We start from the raw sequence: 14,059 nt of genomic DNA on the forward strand, positions 1-14,059 counted from the left end.
TAAGCTTAATTTGAAACAAGTATGGAACTACTATATAGAATAATTTCCTGAACAGCCTGACTCTTTAAGGATTAAAAAAAAACTGTTTTGAAAATTAGATTATTTAGTTTGAATCCTAGTCTAACAATGTTTGATTTGTTTCTTTTCCTTTTTTTGAAAACTACTTTGGCTTGGAATAGTCTTTATAAATAAAAATGTTTATAACATAGTCCAGTAAAATATTCATAGTGTTGCCTTTTGAGATTGATGTTATTTTGAGGAAAAGTTCTTGTTATTGTGTGCATGTGTATAGAATTTTGTATTCCTCAATCTTATGTTGTTAATTATCCTTGCAATATTAATTTTTTATGCCTTTTGGCTTCCAAAGGTAGAGAAAATATTTCTATGTAAAAGTTGAAATTATGCAAAGAGGTAATTATCCTTTTTACAAGTTAGGATATTTGATTTTTAAAGAAATCATTTCTTTTAAATACTGGAAATAAAAACAAATCTAAACGTGTGTGTGTGTGTGTGAGAGAGAGAGAGAGAGAGAGACAGACAGACAGACAGACAGACAGACAGACAGAGAGACAGAGAGAGAGAGAGAGAGAGGGAGGGAAGGGCCTCCCAGCAGGGGCAGGGAGCGCCAGAAGCTAAGTGCTACAGCAGTACTTCTGAAATATTGTTATTTTTATTGATGCTTAAAGTTTGATTTCAGTGCTTAATTTAACTTCAAAATTTATGTGAAAAGCCTAGCTAAAACAATACTTTATTTTTTCAAGCTATCTAAGAAGTAAAAATGTCTTTATGTACTAGTCTTTTGCAATATGTAAGATTTTTTGAAACTCAAGTATCCTCTTATCAGATGAATATGGTTTTGTCATTTTTCTGTTCCTATATTTCTCTTGACAAACATTAAAATTTTTTGCAAGTTTCATAGTTCACAGTTTACCATAAGTTCTCTTTCTGAGGGAACATTTTATTTCTGGGGTTAGGGATTTTGAAGAATGTAAAAAGGCTGTTCCACTTTCATAGAGAGGATTCCATTTTGAAAAGAATTAGAAGAAAACAGTATGATTTTCTATCAAAAACAACACAAAACTGAAATAGAAACAGAAGAAGGGAGAGAGACTATTGCCTTCATCCCATCTTTTACTGATTTCAACTCTGAGGAATCATAAAAGTTTAAAGAAAACCCCAACAACTTTGAGGAGAGGGAAGACCAGTCCAGAGCTCTGAACCTGAGCATTAAATAAAGGTCTCTGTGAAAAAGTATGTAACATATCTCACCAGGTCTTCTGCCTGTATCAACCTAGGTCAATTTTTAAGTTTTTTTTAAAAATTATTGACAATGTAAACATATAAAAGACGATTGTACAATGCATCTCTATGTGCTCATCTTCCAGTTATAAAGGTTATCAGCAACTTCTGGCCAGTGCTATTTCATCTGTACTGTCACCCATTTTATCCCTTTTGTATTATTTGGAAGCAGATACCTGACATCATATCATTATCTGTAAATATTTTATTATATATCCCTAAGAGATAAGGGCTTTTTTAAAAAATATGAGCATTACTGTAATTATTCCATGTAAAAACCTAACAAAAATATCTTAATATTATCAAATGTCCAGTCAGCATTCAAATTTTCAAGTTGTTTCTTAGATATTAAACAATCTTTTTCCCCATACAACTTATTTGTTGAAGAAGCTGGATTATTTGTCCATAGACTCTCACACGGTCTGGGTTTTGCTGATTGAATCCTTGTGGAATCATTCAGCACATTTTTTTGTCTTCTGTATTTCATCTAAGTTGCTCATTGGATAAATAGGTTTCATTAGATTTGGGGGTTTTATTTGGTTTACTTGTTTTTATGTGACTACTTTTATAGGTGGTTTTGTGTTCTACTTGTACACCCATCCTATTTTATCTGGGTTTTTTTAGATAATGTTAGCTGCCACTGTTTATCAAGGCCTAGATCCATTCATTAGGACTGCAAAAGGGTGCTGGTGTCTCACTCTCATCATTCTTCCTTCATTTACTAATCAAACTAGTTCTGTAACCAACAACTTGCACTTATTTGTTATTTGGTTACCTAATGGCTCTGTTAATGTAGGAAAGGCAGGATAAAATACTTGATTATTTCTCTGTTTTCCAGTTATGAAATGAGTTTGGCCACTATTGTTTTCTAAAAGTGGTTGATTTTTTTTTTTAAGTATCAGTAAGAACTCATGGATTTTAGCATATTTGTTGTTCAATTCATTATAGTTACTATTTCTATTGGCCCACAAATTGTCTCATTTTGGGCCAGTGAAAACTTACTCAGGTTGACTCTTTAGTCCTTTTAACATGTCCTACTTATAGTGGATTTTAAAATCATATTTTCCTGTCAGCCAATCAGATTTATAAAATAAAATGCCTGTGCTGTATTTATAGTGCAACACTAAAATCTATTAAATATCTTAGTGAATAATTGGAAATTTGATGTCTAAGCGATACACTTAAATACTTGTATTTATTCTAAAACATCTTTTTCTTTGTAGACCAGATTGTCAAAAATTCTTATGATAAAAAAGGAACATATCAAGAAATTAAGGGAAATGAACACAGAAGCAGAAAAATTGGTAAGGATGTTTCTTTTTGCTTAATTTTTAAATGGTGGGGACATTTATATCAAAGGATTTTTAAATATTTTATGGAAGAAGACCTTGAGATAAATGATAGTTTAAAATCCTCTTTTGCTTTCACCAGTTCTTGTTCTACTAAACATATGCTAAGTAAATTAGCAGTGCAATGCAGTTCATTACTCCAGACCTCATATGCCATTGACTGTGCAGTTGAATAGAATTAATGGATGAATTAGATTCATTGACAGTTTATATGAGTTTACAATCCCTAGCATTGGTACCTTTAACTAAGGAAGTCATATTAACAGAGGTTATTAAAAGTGATTCACAATAAATAAATCAGGAAATACATAAGTTGGCTTCATCAGATTACCTTAACAGAGTTTAAATCCTATTTTACTAATCTAATCAATCCAAAAAAAATGATGGGAGTCAATTTTATTTATAGGACAGAATTATCAGAGCTTTTAAAAAATGCAGAAAATACTGAGAAAGTTTATGAATTGTATTGAAAGTCATAACTTGCTTATGGGTGGCAAATAGATTTTATCTCAAGTACCATCTTCAGTTGATTGAAAATGGCCACATAGAAGTATATATGTAAGGGAGAGCTCAGTGACTAGACCCACAGGGGGGTAAAGTGCAGTGGCCAATTACCAGCATCTGTCATGAATGTAGGCCTAGGGAGTCGTGGCATTAATCATCTCTGGTATGGAATGGGTAGGTGTGGATTAACAGAGGGACAAAAAAATATCTAACTGAATGAGAAAAAAACAGTCCTCTTTTCAGATTATAGAACTAAATCTGAATATGACTTTGAATTATGTAATTTGAACCCACCATTTTATGGAATTGGAAACTGAAGACTAAAGATATCAATGATTTAAGTCTAAAATCATACTGCTACTTAGTAGTACAGATACTAAAACAGGCTTTTTGGGCCCAGTTGAACTCACTTAGGCATGATATGAAATTAGTATTGTCAGATACACAGATTAACAAAAATTGGAAAATATCAGCCGTGACGTACTGTCATTACATATCCTACACATTAAAATGTAGGTGCTTGCTTTTTTCCCACCGACTCTTAATTCTTATCTTGGTTTCCATCAGTTCTGCTTCTTCCCTTTAGTCTATACCTTTCTTTTTTTTTCTTCTTTTATTTATTTATTTTTTGGTATCATTGATGTACAAGTACATGAGCAACATTATGGTTACTAGACTCCCCCCATTATCAAGTCCCCACCACATACCCTATTACAGTCACTGTCCATCAGCATAGTAAGATGCTATAGAATGACTACTTGTCTTCTCTGTGTTGTGCTGCCTTCCCCGTGCCACCCCCCCTACATTATGTGTGCTAATCATAATGCCCCTTTTTCCCCCTTATCCCTCCCTTCCCATCCCATCCTCCCCAGTCCCTTTCCCTTTGGTAACTGTTAGTCCATTCTTGAGTTCCATGAGTCTACTAGCCTATGCCTTTATGATGCTCCCCTACATCGCTGATCATTTTATTATCTCTTCCACCTTTATGCATTATTAAATTGTTTCTCTTTCATATCACTAGCTTAGGACTTTACCCCGTGTCTAGGTTCTGTGCCTTAAAGTCCTGGGCTTGCCGTAGCCTGGTGAGTGTTACATACTTTTAATAGAGGCTGTTTTGATGTTGGCTTGGCTGCTTGACATGTGAGAACTTTGTAGAAGTCTAGTTGGCTTGATATCTTTTATTAGTTGTTCTGTTTTATTTATCATTAAAATTTTTCAGTAAAAAAAATTCAAATACTATAAAACTAGTGAGGAAAACAGTAGCTTTTCATAATGCCTCCCCCCTAGGTAAAAATTATTTAGCATATGCTATAAATATGTTGATATGTTTAGCATATGCATTTCTTCTAGGCATATACTAACATGTGGTTTTGAAAATTGTTTTCTAACAATGGAATCAGGTCAATACATATGTATCTTTTAAAATTTCCATTTTGTACTCTAATTTAAATATAATGGTTATTTGGGTTATTTCCATTATTTTAATAACATAGTGCTACAGTAAATATCCTTATCTGTGTAGCTTTGTGCATTTATTTGTATCTGTCTTTAAGATAGATTCTTTTTTTTCACATAAACAAAACAATAGTTCAACATTCACCCATATTTATCAAGACCTCACCCCCTCCATTGTGGTGGTTGGTCACTGTCTATCAGCATAGTAAGATGTTAATAGAGTCATTAATTGTATTCTTCATGCTGCGCTACCATACCTGTGAGCAACCTGCATTGTAATTGAGAATTATAAGACCCCTTAATCCACTTCTCACTCCCCACCCACCCTGCCCTACCCCTCCCCTTTGGTAACCACTAGTCCCTTCTCAGTGTCTATGAGTCTACTTCTATTTTGTTCCTTCTGTTTCGCTTTTTGTTTTTATTAAGGTATTGATACACACTTTTATGAAGGTTTCACATGAAAAAACAATGTGGTTACTACATTGACCTATATATCATGTCCCCCATACCCCATTGCAGTTACTGTCCATCAGTATAGTGAGATGCCACAGAGTCACCATTCACCTTCCCTGTGCTATGAGAGAGAATCATGATCCTCTCTCTGTAATCCCCACCACACCATGATCCACACCACACCATGTGTGCCAATCATAATATCCCTCAATCCCCTTCTCCCTCCCTCCCCACCTGTCCTCCCCCACCACTCCCCTTTGGTAACTGCTAGTCCTTTCTTGGAGTCTGTCAGTCTGTTGCTATTTTGTTCCTTCAGTTTTGCTTCGTTGATATTCTCCACAAATGAGGGAAATCATTTGATACTTGTCTTTCTCTGCCTGGCTTATTTCACTGAGCATAATATCCTCCAACTCCATCCATGTCATTGCAAATGGTAGGATTTGTTTCTTTCTTATGACTGAATAGTATTCCACTGTGTCTATGTACCACATCTTCTTTATCCATTCATCTACTGATGGACACTTAGGTTGCTTCCATATCTTGGCTATTGTAAATAGTGCTGCAATAAACATAGGGGTGCATATGTCTTTTTGAATCTGAGAAATGATATTCTTTGGGTAAATTCCTAGGAGTGGAATTCCTGGGTCAAATGGTATTTCTATTTTTAGTTTTTTTGAGGATCTTCCATATTGCTTTCCCACAATGGTTGAGCTAGCTTACATTCCCCCCAGCAGTGTAGGAGGATTCTCCTTTCATCCTCACCAGCATTTGTTTTTCTTAGTCTTTTCTTGTAAGCAGCATATAGATGGATCTTGTTTTTCTTATCTATTCAGTGACTCTATGTCTTTTGATTGGTGCATTCAGTCCATTTACATTTAGGGTGATTATCGATAGGTATGTACTTATTGCTATTGCAGGCTTTAGATTCATGGTTACCAAAGGTTCAAGGTTAATTTCCTTACTATCTAAGAGTCTAACTTAACTCACTTAGTATGCTGTTACAAACACAATCTAAAGGTTCTTTTCTGTTTCTCCTCCTTTTTCTTCCTCCTCCATTCTTTATATATTAGGTATCATATTCTGTACTTTTTGTCTGTCCCTTGATTGACTTTGGGGATAGTTAATTTAATTTTGCATTTGCTTAGTAATTAGCTGTTCTACTTTCTTTACTGTGGTTTTATTTCCTCTGGTGACAGCTATTCAACCTTAGGAACACTTCCATCTATAGCAGTCCCTCCAAAATAGACTGTAGAGGTGGTTTGTGGAAGGTGAATTCTCTCAGCTTTTGCTATCTGGAAATTGTTTAATCCCTCCTTCAAATTTAAATGATAATCTTGCCGGATAAAGTAGTCTTTGTTCCAGGCCCTTCTGCTTCATTGCATTAAATACATCATGCCACTCCCTTCTGGCCTGTAAGGTTTCTGCTGAGAAGTCTGATATTAGCCTGATGGGCTTTCCCTTTGTATGTGATCTTATTTCTGTCTCTGGCTGCTTTTAACAGTCTGTCCTTATCCTTGATCTTTTCCATTTTAATTACTATGTGTCTTGGTGTTATCTTCCTTGGGTCCCTTGTGTTGGGAGATCTGTGGATCTCCATGGCCTGAGAGACTATCTCCTTCCCCAGATTGGGGAAGTTTTCAGCAACTACCTCCTCAAAGACATTTTCTATCCCTTTCTCTCTCTTCTTCTTCTTCTGGTATCCCTGTAATGCGAATATTGTTCGGTTTGGATTGGTCACACAGTTCTCTCAATATTCTTTAATTCTTAGAGGTCCTTCCTTTTTTCTCTCTGTGCCTCAGCTTTGTATTTCTCTTCTCTAGTTTCTATTTCATTTATCATCTCCTCCACCATATCCAACCTGTTTTTAATACCCTCCATCGTGCTCTTCAACAATTGGATCTCCGACCTGAATTCATTCCTGAGTTCTTAGATGTCTTTCCGTACTTCCATTAGCATGTTGATGATTTTTATTTTGAACTCCCTTTCAGGAAGAGTCACAAGGTCCATATCATTTAAATCTTTCTCGGGAGTTGTATTAATAATTTTACTCTGGACAAGGTTCCTTTGGCTTTTCATGTTTGTATATGGCGCCCTCTAGTGTCCAGAAGCTCTATTCTGGTGCTGCTTAGCCCCTGAAGCAATGTCAGGGGTCTCAGGGGAGCAGTATTGGTGCCTGGGGGGAGGAAAGAGCTGTTCCCTGCTTCCCGGCCTCTGTGCCTGTCTCCACTGCCAGAACCAGTGGGCAGAGCACACAGATACAAGCTTTTGTCCCAGAGCAGCCAGATATGGATCCCTGCTTTCCACAAGCGGCTAGAATCCCCGTTTCCCCAGGAACTCTGCCTGTCCCAGTTTTCAACCCTGTAATCAGAAGAGTATGATGAAAGCACCATGAAATAGGTTTGTGCTCCCAGTGCAGATCTCCAGAGCTAGGTATTCAGCAGTCCCAAGCCTTCCACTCCCTCCCTACTCCATTTCTCTTCCTCCCGCCGTTGAGCTGGGGTGGGGGAAGGGCTCGGGTCCCACCGAGCCACAGCTCTGGTAGGTTACCCCGTTCGGTGAGGTCTGCTCTTTTCTCCAGGTGTATGCAGTCTGGCGCAGTCCTCTTTCCTGTTGCTCTCTCAGGATTAGTTGGACCAACTATATTTTCTAATTGTAACCAGTTTTAGGAAGATCCCTCTGTCTCTCCTCTCATGCCGCCATCTTTAACCCTATCTGTTCTTAGTCTTTTCAATACTGGCCATCCTAACTGGTGATATCTCATTGTGGTTTTTATTTGCATTTCCCTGATAATTAGTGATGTGGAGCATATTTTCATTGCTTTGTTTTTATATCCCACAAATGAGTGAAATCATTTCGTATTTGTTTTTCACTGAGTATAATACCCTCTAGATCCATCCATGTTGTTTCAGATGGCAGGATTTCTCTTCTTTTTATGGCTGAATAATATTCCATTGTGTATATGTAAATACATCTTTATCCATTTATCTATTGATGGACATTTAGGTTGCTTCCATATCATGGCTATTGTAAATAGTATAGCAATAAACATAGGATTACATGTCTTTACTAATCAGGGATCTTGTTTTCTTCAGGTAAATTCCTAGGAGTGGAATTACTGGGTCAAATAGTAATATATTTTTAGTTTTTTGAGGAACCTCCATAGAGCTGAACACAGTGGTTGAACCAATTTACATTCCCCCCAGCAGTGTAGGAGGGTTCCCCTTTCTCTGAGTACTCATCAGCATTTGTTGTTATTTGTCTTTTGGATGTTGGCCAACCTAACTGGTGTGAGGTGGTATCTCATTGTGGTTTTAATTTGCATTTCCCTGGAGCATATTTTCACGTGCCCGTTGGCCATCTGAATTTCTTCTTTGGAGAACTGTCTGTTCAGGTCCTCTGCCCATATTTTAATCAGGTTATTTGTTTTTTGGGTGTTGAGGAGTGTAAGTTTTTTATATAGTTTGGATATTAACCCTTTATTGGATATGTCATTTATGAATATATTCTCCCAAAAAAAGATGCCTTTTTGTTCTACTGATGGTGTCCTTTGCTATACAAAGGTTTTTCATTTTTGCTTTTGTTTCCCTTGCCTGAGGAGATGCATTCAGGAAAAAGTTGCTCATGTTTATATTCAGGAGATTTTTGCCTATGTTTTCTGCTAAGAGTTTTATGGTTTCATGACTTATATTCAGGTCTTGGATCCATTTCGAGTTTACTTTTGTATATGGAGTTAGACAATAATCCAGTTTCATTCCCTTACATGTAACTGTCCAGTTTTGCCAATACCAGTTATTGACCAGGCTGTCATTTCCCCATTGCATATCCATGGCTCTTTTATCATATATTAATTGACCATGTATGTGTGGGTTTATCAGGGCTATCTATTCTGATTCAGATCTATGGGTCTGTTCTTGGATAGTACCAAATTGTTTTGATTACTGTGGCTTTGTAGTAAAGCTTGAAATAAGGGCACATAATCCCATCTGTGTTCTTTCTCAGGATTGCTTTGGCATTTGGGGTCTTTTGTGGTTCCATATGAATTATAAAAGTATTTGTTCTAGTTCCTTGAAGAATGCTGTTGGTATTTTTATAGGGATTGCATTGAAGCTGTAGATTGCTCTAGGCAGAATGGCCGTTTTGACAATATTAATTCTTCCTATCCATGAGCATAGGATAGATTTCCATTTACTGGTGTCATCTTTAATTTCCCTCATGAGTGTCTTGTGTTTTTCAGAGTAAAGGTCTTTCACCTACTTGGTTAGGTTTATTCCTAGGTATTTTATTCTTTTTGATGAAAGTCAAAGAATTTGGAGTAATTCAAATTCAAAGTAAATGGAGTTGTTTCCCTGATTTCTCTTTCTGCTCATTCATTGTTAGTGTATAGGAATGCAACAGATTTCTGTGTATTAATTTTGTATCCTGCAACCTTGCTGAATTCAGTTATTCTAATAGTTTTTTGGTGGAATCTTTAGGGTTTTCTATGTATAATATCTTGTCATCTGCAAACAATGACAGTTCAACTTCTTTCTTACCAGTCTGGATGCCTTGTATCTCTTTGTGATGTCTGATTGCCATGGCTAGCACCTCCAGTACTATGTTGAATAAAAGTGGGAATAGTGGGCTGGGCATCCTTGTCTTGTTCCTGATCTTAGAGGAAAATCTTTCAGCTTCTCACTATTAAGTATGATGTTGACTGTGAGTTTGTCATATATGGCCTTTATTATGTTGAGGTATATACTCTCTATACCCATTTTGTTAAGAGTTTTTATCATGAATGGATGTTGAATTTTTATAAAATGCTTTTTCAGCATCTGTTGAGATGTATATGATTTTTATCCTTCTTTTTGGTAATGTGATGTATGATATTGATTGATTTATGAAAATTTTACCATCCTTGGATCCCTGGAATAAATCCCACTTGTTCATGATGATCTTTTTGAGGTATTTCTGAATTTGGTTAGCTAATATTTTGTTAAGGATTTTTGCATTTATGTTCATCAGGGATATTGGTCTGTATTTTTCTTCTTTTGTTGTGTCTTTGCCTTGTTTTGGTATTAGAGTGATGCTGGCCTCATAGAATGAGTTTGGGAGTATTCCCTCCTCTTTGACTTTTTGGAATACATTGAGAAGAGTGGTTATTAGCTGTAAGATAAATTCTTAAAAAGTAGACTGACTGGGTCATTCTTTGAACATTTTAAAGATCTAATGAAACTTCTAGTTTAAGATGGTAGGCTGAACATGTTTTCTTACTGTGCCTTACAATTCCACACAAGACAAGAAGTATAAGAAGAAATGAAGCAGACTGCTTAACAATGTCTGAAATTTTTTTTTTTAATTTTCTGACATGTCAGATGAAACAAAAACCATGGCTGAGAGAGTCTGCATGTTGGGACCCTGAAGAGGTTCCAGACCCAGAGTTGCAAATGTGGTGGTAGAAGGCAGAAGTGAGATGCAGTATTTAAAAGGGAATTGATTAATTGTTCATTTCCTCATTCTCCTTCTTCATCCCAGTGACAGAAATTAAATGTGGCATATACACAAGTTAAAAGAAGCAGTCCTCTAAATAATTTGAATTTACTATTTTGAGAAAGATTAAGCCTGTTTCTATTTTTGGTAATGGTAGACTAGATAGTTCGGATTAACCTTCCTAATCAAAATAGTTGAGAACTATTCCTCTAGACTAAAATATGAAAATAACCTGCTTGAAGACCCTGGAGCCATTAACAAACCCTTAAAAAACTGTAGATAGAATAGGTTATGGGAAAAGAACTAAACTCAAAAGGGGGAACTGATGTTTCAGGTTGCTTTTTCCTTAGGGGCTTCTGCAGGTTCCTGAAAAGGTGGCTGAGAAGCTGAGGGGCATACCTGAAAGGGTTGGAGGGGTGGGGAGGGCAAAAATTAGAGTCCAGCAACTCACCAAAGGCTGGAGGAAGCTGGCAAACCTTTCATGCTCATAAAAGATGAATAACTACCAATGATGAATTATTAGGGAGAGGCAGGTGGAGAAATGGAACAATAACAATGTTTCATCTGTCCAAAAAACAAGAAAGGGGAGAAAAAAAAATGATACCAAACAGGTGGGACAAATAAGGAATAGTAGAATGGTAGATTACCATCTAAATATATCATCAATACTATTAAATGTAAGAAGAATAATTTTTCTGAATAAAAGGCAAAGATTGCCAGACTTGATGAAAAATAAGACCCAACTCTGATGAACATAGAGATGCATTTAATATAAAAGCATCCTGAAAAGACAAAGATTTTAATGTGTGAAAAGATACAAAGTACAAAATTTTTAAATAACAGAAGGTCTTATAGCTATGTTAACATATGACAGTAAAATTCAGGACAGCAAATATTACTGGATATGAAGGGGTGTGCTTCCTAATGATGAAAGGAATAATTTCAAAATAATAATTTGAAATTCTTGTGTACCTAATAACTGAGCTTCCATATACATAAATCAAAAGTTGGTAATATATAAAGGAAAAAGCTAAATTTGTCATAATGGGACAATTTCTATAGCCTTTTTAGTAACTAATGAAACAGTCAAAAAATCAGTAAGGATATAGATTTTAAAAATACAGTTAACAAACTCAATCTCATTGGTGTGTGTAGACTATTATACCTACCACCTACAGGATACCTATTATTTCCAAACCCACATGGGATATTTGCAAAATTTAATTTTATGCTGACCAATTTTCAACAAATTTCAAAATGATTAGAATTCTCAGGACTTTGTTCTCTGATCACAATGCAAATAAACTAGACATTAATAATAAAAGGATACCAAGAAAAAAACTCTTATGATTGAAAATCAAAGAATGTAATGCTAAATACAGTAGATCAAGGAACAAATTATAAGGGAAATTTAGAAAATGTTCTGAATGGTATTGAAAATTAATATATCAAAGTTGGGATGCAGCTATGCCTTTTTAGAATAAACGAACATTTGAATTGAAGGAAGACTGAAAAATCAATTAGTTAAGCATCTATCTCAAGAAGTTAGAATATGAATAAGAAATAAAAAATAGAGTAAGAAGTATGACCATATTGATGATGGGTAATTCTGCTCCCAGGGTATCATCCTGGAGAATCAGTCATATATATGCACAAAGATGTGCATACAAGGATGTTGATTGCAGCATTGTTTGTAATAGCTAAAAAACGTATGTATTAAATTTCCATCTAAAGAGGATGGGTCAGATGAATCATGGTATAGCCATTCTGTTGGAGAACTATGTAGTTCTTAAAAGGAACAAGCTAGACCTGTCTGTATCAACAGTTCTCCAAGATACATTAAGTAAATTGGACAATTGTAGAACAGTATTTCTGTAGGATACCATTTTTATAAAAAGCTGTACTTATATGAGTTTGAAATGCCTTGAAAATTTGACTGAAAGCTGCACACTAAAGTGGGCAGTGTGGAGTAGGCACAGACAGATGATTAGGGGCTTCCCTGTTATGCTCAATTTTTATGTTCTGTCTCAGAATGTATTGATGAACTACTTATATAAAATATTTTCCAATTTAATTTTAAAAGATCCCTTTCTTCCCTTGAGCCATTTTTTATATCATATGATTCTGAATCCCTTTACAATTCTGCTTCTCCTTTGGTTGTTATTCCTGTTTGTCTTAAAATGTGGAACCCAGATTGGATCTAATATTCCAGATTAAATCAGACTAATACTTAGCACAAAGAAATTATTATTATCCACTATCTGGACACTGTGTGCTTACTTTGTAGAGGTTGGCATTAGCTGTATCACAAAGTGGCTTATATAAATTTATGGCCAGGTAAAACCCCCATCTGCTCACACATGAACTGCTAAGTCTGGTATTTTCTGTTTTCCCCTCTAAAGGCATGTCTATAGAATGTTTGCCTTCAACATCAGCTTATAAACCACACAAGAAAAACACTCATTACTCTATCATACCTTGTTTTTGGCCCAAGCTGTAGTAGGTGTTAAATTGTTTTATATGGTTCAACCTAATATCTGACTTTATGCCTCACTTTGTTCATGCAGACCTAACTCAATACCCTATTTTTGGTTTTTAAAAATTGCCTTTTTTATTGAACGTGATATATGTTTTTTCTTTATTCATTTTTGTACATAAAAGTACCTATAGAATATATACTGTTGGGGTTCTTTTGGATGGGCGTACATTTTTTTTTTGGTATCATTAATCTACAATTACAGAAAGAACATTATGTTTACTAGGTTCCCCCCTTCACCAAGTCCCCCCCACATACCCCTTCACAGTCACTGTCCATCTGCGTAGTAAGATGCTGTAAAATCACTACTTGTCTTCTCTGTGTTGTGCAGCCGGCCCCATGCCCCCCATGCACTATACATGCTAATTGTAATGCCCTCTTTCTTTTTTCCCACCCTTATCACTCCCTTCCCACCCATCGTCCCTAGTCCCTTTCTCTTTGGTAACTATTAGTCCATTCTTGGGTTCTGTGATTCTGCTGCTGTTTTGTTCCTTCAGTTTTCCTTTGTTCTTATACTCCACATATGAGTGAAATCATTTGGTACTTGTCCTTTTCCACCTGGCTTATTTCACTGAGCATAATACCCTCTAGCTCCATCCATGTTGTTGCAAATGGTAGGATCTGTTTTTTTTTCTCATGGCTGCATAATATTCCATTGTGTATATGTACCACATCTTCTTTATCCATTCTTCTACTGATGGACATTTAGGTTGCTTCCATATCTTGGCTATTGTAAATAGTGCAGCGATAAACATAGGGGTGCATCTGTCTTTTTCAAACTGGAGTGCTGCATTCTTAGGGTAAATTCCTATAAGTGGAATTCCTGGGTCAAATGGTATTTCTATTTTGAGCATTCTGAGGAACCTCATACTGCTTTCCACAATGGTTGAACTAGTTTGCATTCCCACCAGCAGTGTAGGAGGGTTCGCGTTTCTCCACAACCTAGCCAACATTTATTGTTTGTCTTTTCGATGATGGCGATCTTAATGGTGTGAGG

The 14,059-nt window shown here is 35.9% G+C and overlaps 1 protein-coding gene across 8 annotated transcripts in view; it reads left to right on the forward strand.

The window, feature by feature from the left end:
• The window catches only part of LIN9 (lin-9 DREAM MuvB core complex component), an 87,371-nt gene that overhangs the window by 64,881 nt on the left and 8,431 nt on the right, over window positions 1-14,059 (forward strand). For all 8 annotated transcript variants that reach the window (XM_037008885.2, XM_037008887.2, XM_037008890.2 and 5 more), the window contains one exon: window positions 2,523-2,603. In XM_037008885.2, coding sequence (XP_036864780.1) covers window positions 2,523-2,603 — 81 coding nt within the window. The remainder of the gene's footprint in view (window positions 1-2,522; window positions 2,604-14,059) is intronic.

The sequence above is a fragment of the Manis javanica genome, chromosome 11 (genome assembly GCF_040802235.1).
Source record: "Manis javanica isolate MJ-LG chromosome 11, MJ_LKY, whole genome shotgun sequence".
NCBI classification, from domain to species: domain Eukaryota; kingdom Metazoa; phylum Chordata; class Mammalia; order Pholidota; family Manidae; genus Manis; species Manis javanica.